We start from the raw sequence: 18,219 nt of genomic DNA on the forward strand, positions 1-18,219 counted from the left end.
AGAAATAACTGGTGTTTCATATGGTACCATAACATTGCTGTTTCGTGATACAGTATTGTAGCGTCATTCGATCTAAAGAGAGTGTCTTCTAAGTATTGAAACCCTTTCGAGCCTCCTTAAGGTGGCTGAACATAATTTTTGATACCTAGGCTTCATTTACCTTTGTCTCTAAAATCCTTGATCCTTTTGTCGCCAAAAATGGTAGCAAGCAAGTTAACAACACGAACTTCAGTTTTTTGATAGTTGAGCTGACGTATATGCCGTTGCCATAGCAACATCAACAAATATAAACAGGCCTCTAAAATCGGTTTTGTTTATTTTCAGAAAATCCGGTCGTTAGATTTTCTTTATAATTTGCATGTATCAAGCTTGTAACGATGCTCACAAGTTAACACTATCTTAATAATAATTTGACAGAGAGAATTTTAATTATCCCTTGTTGAAGGTTCACTGGAATATCTAGAATTTCCTCTGTTAAAGCTCAAATATTTTCGTGCCAAATTTTGTTAAATTCTAACGAGTGGTTCTCGAGAAATAGGAGTATTTCTGAGAAAGCTATTCTGCATTCAATCTCAATTTTTTTAACTTACTACGCATGCGCTGCATTTAACTGGGTTCTTTCGAGAACAAAGAAAAATCTGCGAATTGCAAAGTTCTTAGCATCGTTACCTTTTCTAACATACATTTCTCACAAAACACTAAAACCATGAAAACACTATGTTACAGATAGCGGAAGCATTGAGCAAATAAAATAACTGCTGTATTATTTTTTTGCAATCCTTGCGCGCGCGCTGCATTGCGTTAGCAAGAGCGCGCGCGAAAACTGTATTAAGGTGGCCGAACACATAATATAAATTAAACATCTCTCTGTCAAATTATTATTAAAATGGTGTTAACTTGCGAGCATCGTTACAAGCTTGTTGTATGCAAATTATAAAGAAAATTTAACGACCAGATTTTCTGCAAATAACCAAAACCGATTTTAAAGGCCCTTCTATATTAATTCATGTTGCCATGACAACGGCACATACTTCAGCTTAACTATCAAAAAAGGGAAGGTCGTGTTGTTAACTTGCTTGCTACCATTTTTGGTGACCAAAGGATCAAGGATTTTAGAGTAAAAGGTAAATGAAACATCATCATCATCAGTCCTTTTTGCGCCATGGGACGCATAAGGCCTCTAAATGAAACATTGGTATCAAAAACTGTGTTCAGCCACCTTCAGTGACCATTAAACCGTTTGTGCAAATTTTTCTTAGCTTTCGTGAATAGATGTCTGTTTATATTCCATATATGTAAAGAATTAGAAGAAAGGTGAGCGAAATCAGCGATATTTTCACGTGCTGACTTGAACAGCTTTTAGAGCTGCGTGTGTGGCTTACGCGCGCGCGCTTCAAGCCTCCATCATATATATGAGAGGCAGAGCAAATCGAATCACTACGTGTGCAGCTAAAAATAAACGCGACGTGGGTGTGCTTTCTCTTTAAACAAAGGTTAACTGAAAGATGTACGAAAAGGTCGCTAAATTCCTCTAGGGTGGGTAGGGGAATTTCTGAAGCAGTGTTGTTTCAGTTCAGCGGATGAAAGCAATCAAACATGTAATCGTGACTAGCGCACTGAAGTATCCTGGCACAACGTTGGTAGCAAAGGAGACCTCTTTGCAGATAGATTCTGTCTGGTAAGGTTTCTTGATCACTGGTTTAGGACTGACACCATAAACCTACAATAGAACACAAAAAATTAGTCTTTTAAAATTTGTTTCTGATTGAAGGTAACTCCTCCATTCGCGAAAATGTTTTGAAAGTATGTGATTTTTTTTTTTCGATGGATGAATAGATGGGAGTTCAGCTTGACAAATACCCTGCAAACTTTCGCATGTTGCCTTCTCGATAAACAAAAAGCCAAAAAAATGTAACATGATTAGTTTAGATTAACATTCTCCTGCAGTTGTGATAACAGGTAGTCGTCCTCAGTTGAAAATCAGGCGATTAAATGAATCAATCTGAATCCAACCATGAAAAGCAACCAGTTTACCAAAAACACGCATTTTATTCCTTACAAACAGCGATACTGAGCTACACTGATACTTCTTTGGACACTCAAAAAGCATGCAGCCCTGTGTACAACAAATTACCGGTTTTGCTTTATCCACACAAAACGATAGGACAGTTTTGGTCTCGCGGTAGGCTTCTTTTAGTCCCTCGTCCACGGCCTCACTCCAGAAGGTCGGCTTCCCCAGTAATGCATAGTTCTGCCTGTAACATAAAAACATTTCTGTTTGTCCTGCCGTATTCATTCGTCTTGTCTTAAATAATAAAAAGAATGTCTGCCCATGAATAACATAATGTTCGTACACATCAAAAGTTTAACTTTGATCTGTTATAAATAATGCACGCTGACAGGGTCAACGGCGACGCCGTAAAAAAAAAAACTACGTTAAAGAGTACAGAAGCGTGCGGCACGTGTGGCATGCATTTGAGTTCATTTCATTCCAGTCTTCTGCAAACAACAATAGGGAGTTTAAGCAAAGACGACGGCTACGGCTACGGCAACGCCACAAAGCAAGAATATCATTGGTTAAAAAGGAAAAATACTCGTGTTGCACGTGCAACACGAATTTCCGTGCATTTCTTTGCCGTACTCGACAAAACAACAACGTGAAATCACCAAATCTTAGGTTTTGACGACAACGTGAGCATGTAACCACGAAACAGTCCTTTTCTGTTTTGACTTTAAAACCGTTCGCACCCATGCAGTTATAGGACAGATTGCCCGTATTGTACAAGGTGAACAAGACGGAATAACCGCGAAATACTTGCGATAGCGCTAAGTTCCATTTTGGACTGCCGTTTTCGTTGCCGTAGCCGTCGTCTTTGCTTAAACTCCCTAATGGCAGTTCTTATACGGGTGTTGGCGACTTTGGGCAATTTAATTTAATGCGTCTTTTGAATCGTCATTGAATTCGTCCCGTATAAAGACGGGCGACAGACACATTATATGTATGGACAAACTAAATCGTTTTGTGCGTCTTTGAAGACGCACTAGTTGAAGACACACATCGTTTGGTGCGTCTTTGAAGACCCACTAAACGATTTAGTTTGCCCAGACGTATAATTCAGGATAATTCGTCTCTCGCCCGTACTTTATACGGAGGAATTAAATGACTAACTAAAAGACGCATTAAAGTGGAGAACGCATGTTTCATGAGTCATGAGTCAATGGACTCACAGTCAATATAGCAATAATTTGTTGATTAAAGGCGCGTTTACACGACAGAGCAAAAACGGCACGGGCCCGACAAAAACTGGAACGGTTCGAACAGTTTTACAAAGAAACAGTGAAGTTTTATCCGTTCCGCGACGGGTCCATAGGCGCCTATGACAGGTAGCATCCAGTTGGTTGTACACAAAGCGGGGTAGAGTGAATTCTCGATCATTTGAAACCGTCACAACCACATACAAACCTTGGACCACACTGTCTCATATTTAGAGGAGAAATTATTTAATGATAATGATAATGGGCTCAAATGTATTTTAAAGATAAAAAACTGTGTTATTTAGAATTATAATAATGTTTCGATTTAACACGCGCTCTGGATGGTTATAGTCTATTAAAACCGCCTGCTTTATAAGAGTACAGCTGCACGGCTGACGCCACTGGTAGGATTTGGAAAATAAAGTTTTCCGAAAATTTTCGCCGAGTACGTGATGAAATTTAAAAAAATTCTCTGTTACAAAACAAGTAAAAAGAAGCCTCGCCTGTTATCTGTTCTGGGGATCTTCTTCCTATAACTCCACTGTGGTTCATTCATACAGCACAACGAAGGCAGTATCAGTTTGTTTACCAGCCACACTCGTTAAGCAGCTTGTTTTCCAATTGTGTTAACAACAACGTTAAGGCCATCCCCTTTTTTTTTCTCCTTTTAGCGTCGTCCGACCGACCCAAATTTTTGGCATTTTTAAAAAAAAAAAAAGGTAACGACGTTTTTAAACCACTTGATTTTCTGTCGCATAGGAGTTTCGGTAGTTGATCCTTTTTCCCACGCTGTCTTAATTTTGCAACAACATCCACCAACTTTTCCGCCATATTGATTTTAGGTTCACGTCTTGTTGTTTTCCTTGATCCACAGCTATGATGCTGGGGTACCAGCCATCTAATTCCGAGACTGCTTATGATTTTTTTTGAAGTTTGACCGACCGACCCAATATCAGGAAACGCATTCGACGCTAAACGAAAAAAAAAAGGGATGGCTTAACACAATGAGCGAAAATTCGAACCTGCATTTGATGGTTTCTTAACTTTGACTGCTTGACATTTTGACAGCTTTGGCCGTGTTTAACCATACAATAAAATATTTTGACCCATTGATTGGTCTGTTTTAGCGTGCTTTACGAGAGTACGGATGCACGACTGACGCCACTCGTACGATTTGGAAAATAAAGTTCTCCGGAAATTTCAGCCGAATGTGTGAGGAAATTATGAAGGAATTCCTTATTATAAAACAAGTTGTAAAGCACTTAGGAAGAGGATAGAGCACTTAAGAAGAAGGGACGGTCTCGTGTTTCCCCTACACATTTTTCTTGCTCTACCTACTCAGTCCTGCGTACTTTACAACAAAACAGATCACAAGTGAGGCTTGTTTATTTGTTAATTCGAATACCCTGCAATACTGGCAGAATTTAAAACACCGGCGAGAATGTGCTTTGGGGCAAAGGTCGGACTTGCACAGCACTACCGCCAGATAAGTAGACTGCAGTCGTTTTCTTTCATTTTCGGAAGGCGCGAAGCGCCGTAAGCGTGATCCTCGCGTGTGAAGCGCGCGAGCCTCACACGGCGCGTCTCTCCCCATTCTCCATCGCCGTTTCTACACTCGCTCCAGACCTTTCGTTGGAATATTTACTGCGTCTCTTGCGTTCGCAAAAAATACGACTGTTTTGCAGTCTAACAGATAAGCAGGCAAGATTTCGAAATAATTACTTGACGTATTGTTCGTCCCATTTTTGCCAAGCCGGCCGCTCACTTGACATGCATGAAGAAGTGTTTACTTTGGGATAATACAACAACAATGAGAGGCACATCTCGTCTCTTGTACCAAGACCTCCCTAAAGCAAAGGAATGAATGAATGAATGGATAAATAAATAAATGGATGACTAAAAGAAAAACATTATTTGAGGGAGAGAGTGGGTAAAGGAATGAGTAGAGAAACATTTAACTGAAACATCATTTAAAAGAATCTCCGGTTTTCAACGCCGCCTCAACTGCCAGTGAACGGTGTATAATGCTAACGACAAAATCAACAAATCCTAAGCTATTAAGCTTTTAAACGGAGGGGCTTATATCCGGTTGGGGAGGGGGGTGGGGGGAGGGGTCTCGAAATGAGCCACAGCAGAGTTGATGTGAGTGTACACTATTTATGAGTCTATGAGTCAATGAGTCAATAGAGCCGTTTAGACGAGAGAAAATAAGCCGTGAACGTAGATTTTGTACCATTTATGCGGGTGTCGTGTCTTATTTAAGCCGCGGCTTATTTTCTTTCGTATTAACGGCCCTAATGAGTTAACTAAATATTTTAAGCAAGAGCCGATACAACGTAGATTTGATTTTAGTGATGTACTATATTTCGGCTGGCCAAACCAGCCTTCTTCAGGTACAATGAGAGTTTACATTGAATTGCTTCTATGTACATATATATATATATATATAGTAAATGGATGTTGACGTAATACTGGAAAAAATGTGATAAAACATGGCAGTTACAAAGATTTTGAATTCAAATACTAAGAGTCACGGAAAAATAACGGAAATCACTCGAAATAATAAACTGAAATCTAATACGTTTCTTCGCGGATATTAAGACCGTTGGGATCAAGTGTCCTGCCTTTTAAAATTAAAAAAGCTTCCCTGGCCTTACGGATCGAGTCTCTGTTAGAAAATATTTTTTCGATAGGGATTAATTGCATGTCCTTGGAGATGTTGTGGGGAGAGGAGAGGAAATGTTCTGCGACTGTAACTGCCATGTTTTATCACATTTTTTCCAGTATTACGTCAACATCCATTTACTATATATATATGTACATAGAAGCAATTCAATGTAAACTCTCATTATACCTGAAGAAGGCTGGTTTGCCCAGCCGAAATATAGTACATCACTAAAATCAAATCTACGTTGTATCTGCTCTTGCTTAAAATATTTAGTTTCTCAACTTGAAATAACGCCGATCAGATCAAGCCACTGATCCAACGTACACCGACAGGAAAATTGTCCACGGTTGCTTGCTTCGAAACTCCTAATGAGTTAGTGCAGTTAACCAAACAATAAATGAAAGCTAAAATTTCAGAGAGTGCTTAGGCCTAATCACTGAAACGAGGGCTTAGGCTTAATCAATAAATTATTGCTATATTGACTGTGAGTCTCATTGACTCATGACTCATTGACTCATTGACTTATTGCAGACTCATAAAACATGGGACCTCAGTTGATATAAATACGTTTTAAATTTACTAATTTTGATTTAAACTTTCAAGTCTTTCAAGCCTCAATATAAATCGAATGCATTTCAATTTTAGGGACAAATGGACAGAGGAGGAATGAATAGTATCCCAGGCTTCTTTTTGGCATCTCTCTCCAACAGGAATAGCAAAATAAAATGGCGCGCTCGGTTGACGAAATACACGATCTTCTTTGTGATTATTTCGTAGGTTTTGTCGATTATAATGGTGAGTGATTTGTGTCTGTCAATACTTTATCTCTTCGTATTTAATTTCTGATATTTATTCGTCAAGACTCACAGAAAGGTACGGGTATTTTGATAACTCAAAATGTGGTTGTTTCAAAATGTGATCACTGACCCGAAGAGAGGTTATGAATAAACAAATTTATAAAGTTGTGGATTAGAGTTTTTTTTTGTCCAAATATGGACTTCACTCATGCAGATCGATATTTTTGGCGGAGAAGTACCCTGAAGTACCCACATTTTCTTATACTTTCGGAGTCGAAGGTTTTATCAAAATACACTAGTTTAACGAGCCCCCAAGTGGCACTTGTGATTTGATCATTTCATTTGAAAGCGATTGCACAAACGCGGATTTCAGATTTAACTCCCCTTTCTTGGACTACCTATGTTGAACGAAGGGATGATTAATTGGAACCAGCAAGGGAGACGTACACATCCACAGATCGACTCTCAACAACATCGGGTATTACGCATCGCCGCCGGGATGTGCCGCTGGGACCCTGGAACCCTTAGCCTATACCAGAGCTAGTTAAGCTGAATTTTGCTACCCTATACTAGAGTAAACTCCCACCGATTTCCGTCTAAATTCCGAATATCCAGAGGTGTTTCATGATAGCCATTTATTGACACTGTTGAGGCTGAGTTAGGTAAACTTAAACTTTGTCCATTTGATTTTATAATATTATTGAGTGGGAATTTCTGGTTTCCTTAGTCTTGATAAAATCTTCAACCGATTGGTCAGTTTCGTGAAAATGATACCCTATTCTCGACCGAAAGGCTATGATTTATATACTCTATCCTAGAGTAAACTGCTTGAAAACCATACCCTTCACAGCGGCACATAACTATATAGTCTATATATGGCAGTACCTCCCCCTGGTGATCACGTTACGATTTCAGTTGATAATATGAAAGGGGTCGCTATGCATTATGGGATACTATTCATTCCTCCTCTGCAACGTGAACGTAACCGGAACGCAACAAACCCGAAGCTCAGAGTTCATCTTCGCAGTCATTGTTAAGAATTTTAATGTCTAGTTCACGGCGGCGAGGCTTCCTGCTCTTAATTCTCTCGTTTATTATTGTTCCGCAATCTTTCCTAATTTTGTGTTTGAAGTAGTACAGAGTTCTACAAGAGTACTTCATATTAAGAAAACAAGGAAAACTGGAGGGGGGGCTAATATCCGGGGAGGGGGGCTTATAACCGGATGAATTTTTTTGTTTCCAAGTAGATGGGCCTATAACCAGGGGGGCTTGAGCGGGGGGGGCTTTTAACCGAAATCTAACGGTATTCCCTTAACTGGTCCACTCTCATGCAAAATAGGGAAGCCACGATAAAGTCAAACGATAGACACTTAATTGCTTTGTTTTTTCTTGTGTGCCGTCCTGATTTGAGAAGACGAATCATTTGTTAACGTGATTACACACTCAGTAGAACTGACACTGAGGCTGATTTCCCTTTCGTAAACAAGCGATGTCATTTTTGACGGTAGATGCCATTCTTAGTAACCAAGCCTTTTTATTCGGTTAGCTTTCAATAAATTGTTAGAGTTAGCCTCATTTAAATACTTTGAAATTACCAATTGGAAGCCGTCGTTTCGGTAGTGCAGAGGCTTAGTGCATTTGCTCTTAAGCCATTGAACCGAGCTCGACATCGTGCGATCAACTTTTTCTATTTTTTTTTTCTTAATTCTACTCGTGCATACGGCGAGAACTACTGAAATTTAAATTGACCAATCAGAATTCAGCAAGCGGGAAAAACTGTGCTATCTGACGTCACTTCAATTGTTCGCAATTAAAGGGTCAGAAAACCATTTAACAGGTTTTGTGGCAACTTTTTTGTCAACAAACTTTGGCCCCAAAACTGGGTTGCCGGCGAGCGGCTTTTCGAACGTCAGCTGTTGTGCTTAGGCTGCTATTTGTGCTTTTTCTAACTATTTTATGACGAATTCAGTATGATATTTTCGAATCTAGTGTAAGAAGACGTCAAAACTGTATTGATAATGTATTTATTGTTTTAACTTCGCGAAAAACTTTGGTGGCATCCTTTCGACAGGGCAGATCGACAACAACGTCGTTTGCGCACAAAAATACACCGTTTCCGATGAAAGGCAAAATGATCATCAAGGGTCCGTTTCTCGAAAGTCCCGAAACTTTACGGGCCATTTTCTGGTGTCACAATTTCTCCTGTATCTCAAAAACGGAGAGGATGTAAGTCGTCAAACTTTACGGACATGTTTCTTTTAGTTGGCTTGAAAACATGTTAAAAGATCGGCTTTCCAAAAGAAGCGGTTAGCAGTTTCACAAAGGGGCTTTTCGGGACTTTCGTGAAACGGGCCCCAGGATAGTACAGTTTTGACTGCCGCGCGCACTGCGGGCGCTGGTTCCATATACAAGGAAGTGACATACGCTGATAATCTAGTCCTAGATTAAGTATTTTTCCTCATTTGAAAGGACGAACTTAACAGTGAAAATTGTTCTAAGTCTCGTCCAAATGGCATCGATTGTTTACGAAAGGGATAAATTCTACGCTGAGTACCCTACAAGTTTATATTTTTCCACGGTTCCGAGAGGTATAACTTAGTATGAGACACAAAAACTACGAAGAAACCACGCAGGGTATTAAAACTTGAAGAGCGCAAGTTTAGTCAGACACCCGATACTCCATTTCTCAGCCGGACCCGACTTAACCGGGTCAGTAATTGTGGAAGCCGAGAGAAATTAACCCAGCCCCGAATTTAGTGTGTACCGTGACAGACTAAACAACTCACTGAAAACGCGTAGCTGTAAATATTTAATGGCAGATCTCCTTATCGCCTTCTTGTTAACTTTAGCGGAAAGCAAAACCTGACTCTACGCCAGTAGAGAGGAGTTTGTTACTCTTGGCCCTAGCCCTAGGTGGAGTGATGAATGAAATGGCAGCTTCGTTGAAGCAGATTGTTGTGTGACTGCCTTTAATTTTTTCTTAACGGCATAAATTGACTCGCCATAATACTTACCCGTGTGAAACCAGTTCTATCCGTCGAGTCATAGACGCACACATTTATTAAGGCGTCCCCCTGTGAACAAATTATGAAACTTCTTTTAGACATATTATTTGGCTTTCGATTAAAAAGATCTTTAAGAGGAAAGTTAGCAACAGGTTTCAACTCACGGACTTTCAAGCCAAGTTCGATATTTCCTTTAATCCAACTTAAGTCTTCTTTAGCTAGCAATTCAGATTGAGGGAGGAATGGTCAGGGAAAATTGTGTTCAGGGAGGGAGGAGAAGGAGAGTAACGTTTCAAAAGTAAATCTTACTGGAGCAATGTGAACTTCTTTCGCCAATGTTTGAACTTCCTGCGAATAGATGAAAGAGATTTATAGTACTAGAGGTCAAGGTTAGAAAGAATTGGGTTACTGTTGTCGGCATTTACAGACCTCCACCTCATATTCCGTTATCTACATGGACGAACGAGATGCCGGCGCTCTTTGAGGCAACATCTACGTTAACAAATACTGTATTGGCTCCTGGCCCCGGACAAACCACCTAAAGAGGATAATTATTAGAAGACGTCTTAGACGTCCTCTAGTTTAAATACGGCCAGAGTCCGAAAATCATGCAGCCACGACATGATTTGTGATTGCTGGGCCAGTAGCTAATACAACTACCTCCTCTGTCGATCTACATGTATGGGGCAAGTCACTCCCCTATTTAAAAAAGATGAATTGATTAAGGCAAACTACAGGCCGGTTACAGTGTTGCCAGTACTCAACAATGTTCACGAGAAGATTTTGGCTCCACAGCTGAATGACTTCTATTTTTCTATTCTATCCGATTTTATTAGCTCGTATCGAAAGTTCCACAGGTGTGGGACGTCTTTACTGAGAATAAAGTAATGACTACTGAAAGTGCATTGCATAATGAGATATCTCTGAAAATTTGAACCCGATCTATACCCCAGATAATCTCTGAGCAATGATGCTTTGAAAAGTCGAAATTTTACAAATAATGTATGGATCACCAGCACTTTTGCCATACAAGAATTTATCAGTGTTTGATGGCTGATAACTCCCTCGTTATCAAAGGCAAAAGGCTTTGACTGAATTGGAGATTTAACTAAGGATCTGTTCACGGGGAGGTAGGTGACCCTGGATAGGTGGGGTAACCAATTTCTCTTTTTTTCACGATCGGGTTCACATGCGGAGGTGGGATACCTCAACGAGGCGGGCTGCCCGGTTAGCCGGGCCGGGTAACCAGCTTAGGTGGGGTAAGTTTTCCCCATTTCCCCACGTGAATGCGAAAGGTGGGGGTACTCCGCCTGACTGGGCCTGGGGTGATGTTCATCCGGGTATTTATCTTTAGTTTGAATATTCCGCCGAAGCATTTGGAAACCTCACTCCAGCGCCCCCAGGCTATAAAGATTACATGTGAAGGCTCGTTTTTTTTTTCTACGGGGGAGGCGGGGTACCTCCCCTACCCGGAGTCCCCCACCTCCATGTGAACAGGCCCTAAGTTTAACTATTCCTTTTACCTTTTGAAGTCAATTTGTAAATAACACGAAGCCTCGTATGTTTTAATAATGAAACAAAATGTAAACAATGGCGTCAGCAAAGATTCCTTTAGTTTAAGTGTAATGAGCTTAAAACTTGCGTGCCGCACTAAAGTCAGCAAAACCAATATCCCACGTTTTGATCGATATATCAATACCCGGACTTCACTGACAACAAGGCTTAAATATCATCTTTCCTTTCTATAAAAGTTTTCATTATAAAGGCGCCCGCAAACGAGGAAACATTGTTGCCGAAACATTGTTTCCCGAAATGTTTCCCTTGGCGCACAAACGAGGAAACATTTTTGCTTCCGCAACAAATATTTTTTGGGGCCGCAATCGGGGAAACATTTGCTTCCGCAACAATGTTTCCGCAACATTGTTTCCTCGTTTCGGGCGCCTTAAGACAAATGAAGCGAGACAAAGCCGACTGTGGAATTGATGGAGTCGTTACGAGAGCCGCTACATTACTCAGATAGCCAGACGATTCCATTCAGAAGTCATATCATTCGTGTGAAACAATATATTTTGTGAATGAAAACTATTTCGTAAACCAAACTGGATTGACTTATATGGTCCCTTTGAGACGTGAATTACCTGGAAGTTAAAATCATAATGATAGTCTTTAGTTATCTCGGGAAGCTCTACTTCATTTCTGATGTGGCGGAGAAAGATCTTGCGGCCTAAAAAAACACACAACATTGTTCTTCGTATCACAAAAATAGCCACACGTTTTGGTTCATATTAATATAGTTGAGCTGTTCGCTCGGGCGCTTGTCCCACGATCACTGATCTTGACGCCGGTATTGACCACTGTAGTTCCACTGCGGCTTCATCAAGCCATAGTACACGACGTTTTTGAGACGCGGACGGCAACCGGAAGTAAACCTTTTGCATGCTATGCCAGGACGATAGTGTCTCCACGATGTTTAAACTAATCATCTCTGATGGAGAAAATATACTTAGCAATATAAATGTGGTTGGGTGAAGACAAGTTTGAAAGGGAATAAAGCTCACTTCCGGTTGCCATCCGCGTCTCAAAAACGTTAGAGTTTTGAAGCAAGCAACCGTGAACAATCTTCCTGTCGGTGTACGTTGGATCAGTGGCTTGATCTGATCGGCGTAATTACAAGTTGAGAAACTAAATATTTTAAGCAAGAGCCGATACAACGTAGATTTGATTTTACTGCTGTCGCATGTTTTATTGTCGACTTGAATGTCTAGCAGTACATGCAGTAGGTTGGTGGCAACTGCAATCTCGACCCCAGAGCTCTTCTTTTTTGTGCATGACTGAGGGACGGGCCCAGTCATAAGATCCGAAGCTTTGGTGACCAGAATGGTGGCAACTGGTGCTTTCCTATCCTCGCCTGGGGTCAAATATCGTCCCAGAACGTATCTATTGTGTCCTGAAGTCGTATCATGTTCTGGCACAGAAAAGGAAATCACCCCGTGTCAAAAGACAATAGAGACAATCGCCCACTTTTGTCCCGTCGCGTACCTTTTCGTCGTTGCCACGGCAATTTCCTTATAATTGGCATTTCGGAACCATGTCAAAGAAAGCCCCAACAAGCGTAAGTCGGGGAACGCTCTCTCTACTACTAGTTCAAGTAAAATTATTATTTACCCGTCAGATGCGTGTGTGGCAGAGAAGCGAATACATTGATTCCTCCCTCTGGTAGCTTGGATCCTTTGAAGCCCTTAAGCCGAAAAAAGAGAAGACAGAATAAGAGGTTTGCAGCCAACATCCGCAGACACAGATAACTATGTTGCATGTACAAATGTTGATTGACGAAAAAGGGACCTAATAACCGATCTAAAGATATTTTGTTGACGATCGACTGTCGCTGTTGGGACATGCGCTATTGAGCTTTCTTTGGTAATGGTGCAATGAGACTATTTTGTGTCTTTTGCCGGAAGCTCTACCCAATTAGTTACTAGAACTCATTGTGAAACTACAGGTCGTTTTTATCTAGGTCCTGAATGGACAATGTGTCCAACTGGTCTTTGGGTTCTGAATGTCATGTGTCTCAGATTACCTGTTACAGAGGTCGTAGCTTCGAATCCTGCCTAGCACTGACTCTAGGACTATGATGTTTTAGCTGTTCTTTCGCCCGTTGCCAAGCAACTTGTATGCTATCCTTCTCACGGGTGCATTACACCTTTCCATCTATTCATGCATTTGTAGAATTGAGATGCAAGACCTAGATAAAAACTCTAGTAGCTCAATGGACAAAGCATCCGAATGAATGAAAAGCGTTCATTGATTCCGTAGGGATTGAGACTGCAAACTTGAAAAATAAATTTTTATTCGATATTTTTGCGGCTTTTTGTGTTATCTCTGTGGTGTGGTGATTGGGCACAAATTGCCATGTTATGGGACGCGTGGTTAGAATGAGTTGTCAGCAATCGGATCCTTGCCTTATACGCAAAGGGTTCTGGGATCGCCAAAGGTGCAAAATGTGCGAAAATGTGTGAAAATGTAAGGCGGAAACTTAATCGATGTCCAAAACACGATTTTGGACAGAGATCAACGCTTTTTTTCGACACAGTTTTATCAGAAATTGATTTCGTGCCAATGCTGATACATGGCAAGTGTAAGTTTTTGTTTGAATAACTGTGAAATATGAGATAAAATTTGCTGATTAACTTCCTTGCTTGCGTAGTTTATCGTGAAACGGTCTCAAAAAATTTCAAAATTAGGAATCAATCTGGAGGAAATAACTCAATAAAGCCCTTTCAGTTGTATTTACGTGTGTATAGGCTGGCTTTTGGCCTATTTCTAAACTCAGCAATTCAAATAATATTGGCAATATGCCAAGACTCAGGGGCACCCAACGAGAATATAGTTCAAAATCATTTACACATAGCATTATTAAACGTATTTTAGTATTTAAACAGTAGATATAGGCAGATTTTTATCCCCTAATAATTTTTCATCTGTTCGGATATCCTAGCTGAAAGTCTAGTGATCCGAAAATTATAGGGATTAAGACTTACCTTTTTGAAATTTTCAGCCAGAAAAAAAGGCTCCCTAAAGTTCTAGGTGACCTTTTTGGGGTAACAATCCGTTAAAAATGGGCAATTATACCATTTTCCAGATGTTCGAAAATCATAGGATAGGCAGCCAAGCAAGAAATTTTACAACAAATGTTCCGAAAATTCTAGATCTCAAATCGTCTTCCGAACAGATATTTTCCGAAAATTGACGATGGGTGCCCCTGTAGACTAGTGGCGATCATTGTGCTCGAAGTTACTGGCCAGAAAAGTAAAAGACTCTTTCTCTTGTTGGAATATTAAGATTTTACTCACCCAGGAATAATAATGATGTTTTGCCGTGGGCTAGAGCTACTAATCTTGACCAATTCAAGCTTTCGATGAGTACAAAGGTCTGTTCAAATAATTTTGAACGAGGTTACAGAACCTCCGAATGTCATAAACCAACTTTGTACATAAGAGAGTACGATTGAGAGAGTACTGAAACCTCAAAGACCCGCTCCAAAGATCAGATCTACAGAGAACTAGTACATGAAGATGACGCTTTTGTATTGGTCGAAGTCATAGTGGAGCTTGTCAAGTTTGCTTAGATCCAGTGACTTAAATACTTGTAGTTGGTAGTTTGACAGAAAAAAAAGTTTTGTTTAACAGCTGAGGCCTATGAATTCCCAATGTCATCTATTTCTATCGAAACAGAGACTGCTTCTATGGAAGAGGAGCATTGAAACAGCTACCTAGAGGTGGGAGATTGAAATGGTTTGCTTGAGCAGAATCGTCGTAATACATTAAAGTGATTGGACCCTGACAGAGTTTGAAGAAAATAGCTAAATTAGCCGCTCAAAAACCGTTGGATTTTTCTCAATCAAACTAAAACTTAACCTATGGATTTCCTCATGTTTCTCACCGCTCATTTCATCCCTCCAAGGAGGAATAGCTCCGTAAAAACAATTTCCATCTCCGCGGACAACCACTTCTCTCCTTTGAGGAGGTAAATTTCCAGAAGCCTTTACAGGGTTCGTGCTGGATTTTGTCTATAAAATTCCAGAAGTATTCAAGGAGTTTTCAAGAGCCAGAAATTGAGTTTTCAAGGAGTCTTTATAAGAATATTTCTATGCCATACATCGTGTTTCAGTGTTTTCTTTGCTGAAAAAGCCTACCTTGATATTCCTTACCACATCCATCCTGCGAGTTAAATGCACGCATGGACATTTTAATTTTAGGATTTCAGTAATGTTTCCCTAATAGTCAATTTTGGGCTCAGATTTTTGAAATGTCTCTTTTAACTTAGCATGATGCAATCGCAACAATTTTCACCCAAGAAAAACTCCAACGAGTTTTCAAGCAGTTTTCCGCAAAATCCTTTTTTTTTCAAGGGCTTTTCAAGCACCCTTGAAGTCCAAATTAAATACCAGGGCTTTTCGAGGACTTCAAGGAGTTGCACAAACCCTGCTTTATTCGTTTACGCAAGACGTAACTAATAAGAAAACAGCCCGTGCACACGTAAATACAATTAAAAGGTTTCATTGTGTTATTTCCTCCATATTTATACCTAATTTTGTAATATTTCGAGACCATGACGAGATGTCAATTTCACAAAATTAACGTTACGGATCCTTACGCGAGCAGGGTTAATCCAAGTAAATTTTATCACATATTTCACGGTTATTCAAACAAAAACATACACTTGCCACGTATCAACATTGCCCAAATCGATTTCTGATAAAACTGTGTCGAAAAAAGCTTTGATCTGTCTCCAAAATCGTTTTTTGGACGTCGAAATAGGTTTCCGCCATATATTTTCTTACAGCGACTTGAAATGTTAGCCCCCTGGCGATACCAGAGCCCTTTGCGAATAAAGAGGGATCCGATCGCTTGCAACTCATTCATTGGTTTCCGACTGTTTTCCTTGGATTTATTGCAAAAGTCTGAGTGTCCCTACAAAGGCACCTGCATCAGAGAAATTGAGAAAATGGGATACCAGGCATTTTTCACCTGTTATGGATGAGAAAATGAATGTAGCAGACAACTGCATGCATGTGGGAATCTTTAGGTTTGTAGTGGAAGCTAGTAGATAGTTGTATTTAATTTAAAGCTGGGGGAAGAGAATTGACTGAAGTAATAGATTTCCTGTGCATGATAAGGTAGCGCCGACGCAGTCGTCGATGTAACGTCTTTAGTCCACTTTACTGAGAGTAGTTTGTTTCACTTCGATTTAAACTTCGAAAAGGCTGGCATAGCACGGTCCCCTCATTTCTCTCAGAGTATAATGTACCAAAACCTGGACTCAGTTGTTCAAAATCCACCGAATAAATCACTATCCATTGTACAGCGCAAATTGGTTTCCACTGGAGAGTGATTTATCCGGCTGATATAGCGCTATCCATCTTTTGAACAACTGGAGCCAGATCTTTCTAAACGTTGACTGCATCGGTGCTCGCACTACCTCATCAAGCAGAGAGAGCGGAACTTAGCCTATTCATTACATGAATCACGGCGATGGGTTCAGTAACGCTCCAAACATCAGCTAGGAAATGTTTCTTACTGTGATCAATTTACCTTGATCAACTCATCTGATAAAAAACCAAATTTTCGTTTAGAGCAGTTTTCAATTGACCGTCGAAAGTAATAGTCCAGTTTCGAGTTCGGCATGACCGCTGAATAAAAGCATTGAGAGCGCATGTTCCTCCAGCGAGAAGATGACTTGTTTACAACTCGAGCTCTGTCTATTGTTTAAATTTCAAATTTCAGGCACCCGCCGGTTTTGTGAATACTTTACTTTAGGTCGAAACTCAACCTGTACAGGAACCCATGACCCGGAGCCTACAACTCTACTGTGTTCGTGTAACGGCGTTTTCACAGACCGATTTATTTTTAGATTGAATTTCCCGCGAATGAGACTCCCACAGGAACCCGATGATCAATTACAAGAAATTAAGCTGACGTCATAGGGTCACCGAACCGGAACTGCCTTTGTTTTTTGACCTAATTCGCGGGAAGGGCTAGTCTTAAAATAAACCTACTTGTGAAAACGCCGTTTCACAGACGCTGTAAGGAAGTTGCACGCTCCATGCAGATGGGCTCCTGACCTGTATCAATGTGTCATTGGTGTTTGTATTCAGCGGTAATTTTAAAATTCGATAAGGGACCATTACGCGATTGCAATTGCAGCCACGCTTAGTGATTGGTTTAAAAATCCGCGCAAGTTTATCAACTAATGAGAAGGAAAACCAAAACAAACGCGACTTGAACGGGCGACTTTTCCCGCGCTTGGAGCAAGTTACATGAAATTACTGCGAATTTGGATTGGTTCATTGTAAGGTTTGCACCTGCTGTGATTGGTCGAAGTAATCACTTTGGTGTTTGTTTTACAACACTCAATTGAAAACCGCTCTAATTAAGAAAATAAAAAGAAGGAAAAGTTCCGACAACCATTCTATTTATCTCCAATTTAGTTTCTCAGTCAACTCATGAAGGCAAACAGACTTATCCTTTTACAATCAATATACATGGTAAGGCAACACACCTGTCTGGTGCAGTTAGAACTACAGAAGCCATTGATTTCCCAGTTTTTTTCTTTTGGCGGAATCATAAGTGCATAATCTGTTCTTGCTCCTACCATCAATAGCCCCGAATCGTATTTTCTCAGCTGTTTGGTGTAGTAAAACCGCAACCCAGAACTGTCAATTATTCCTTTAAAAAGCAAAAGGAAACATTATGATATGAAGGCGCTTGTTAGATTCAACATTTGTATTTCAATCTCTCTGCGCATCCTGTTATATGCGACATTCGTGTGTGCGTTCCCCATCCAACGTTTTTGTTTAATTTAATTTTCAAGTGGCTCACCGCCCTCAGATTGCAACATGTATGTTCCGCAGCCCAGCCTTCTCGTTAAGACATTGAACTCCACTGATTTAACCGGTCGAGTTCGCGTTACGGTCGAGTTCGCGTTCAAGGATAAA

General features: G+C 40.4%; 1 protein-coding gene across 1 annotated transcript in view; it reads right to left on the reverse strand.

Moving 5' to 3' along the window:
- Nucleotides 1-18,219, reverse strand: part of LOC137987747 (DBH-like monooxygenase protein 1 homolog) — a 38,078-nt gene continuing 19,859 nt past the window's right edge. The window contains exons 7-14 of the mRNA XM_068833816.1: nucleotides 17,784-17,950; nucleotides 12,891-12,963; nucleotides 11,864-11,949; nucleotides 10,035-10,073; nucleotides 9,735-9,794; nucleotides 4,978-5,102; nucleotides 2,135-2,255; nucleotides 1-1,720 (exon numbers count right to left, since the gene is read on the reverse strand). Of these exons, the coding sequence (XP_068689917.1) occupies nucleotides 1,574-1,720; nucleotides 2,135-2,255; nucleotides 4,978-5,102; nucleotides 9,735-9,794; nucleotides 10,035-10,073; nucleotides 11,864-11,949; nucleotides 12,891-12,963; nucleotides 17,784-17,950 (818 nt within the window). The 3' untranslated portion in view covers nucleotides 1-1,573. The remainder of the gene's footprint in view (nucleotides 1,721-2,134; nucleotides 2,256-4,977; nucleotides 5,103-9,734; nucleotides 9,795-10,034; nucleotides 10,074-11,863; nucleotides 11,950-12,890; nucleotides 12,964-17,783; nucleotides 17,951-18,219) is intronic.

The sequence above is a fragment of the Montipora foliosa genome, unplaced genomic scaffold (assembly GCF_036669935.1).
Source record: "Montipora foliosa isolate CH-2021 unplaced genomic scaffold, ASM3666993v2 scaffold_387, whole genome shotgun sequence".
Lineage (NCBI taxonomy): Eukaryota > Metazoa > Cnidaria > Anthozoa > Scleractinia > Acroporidae > Montipora > Montipora foliosa.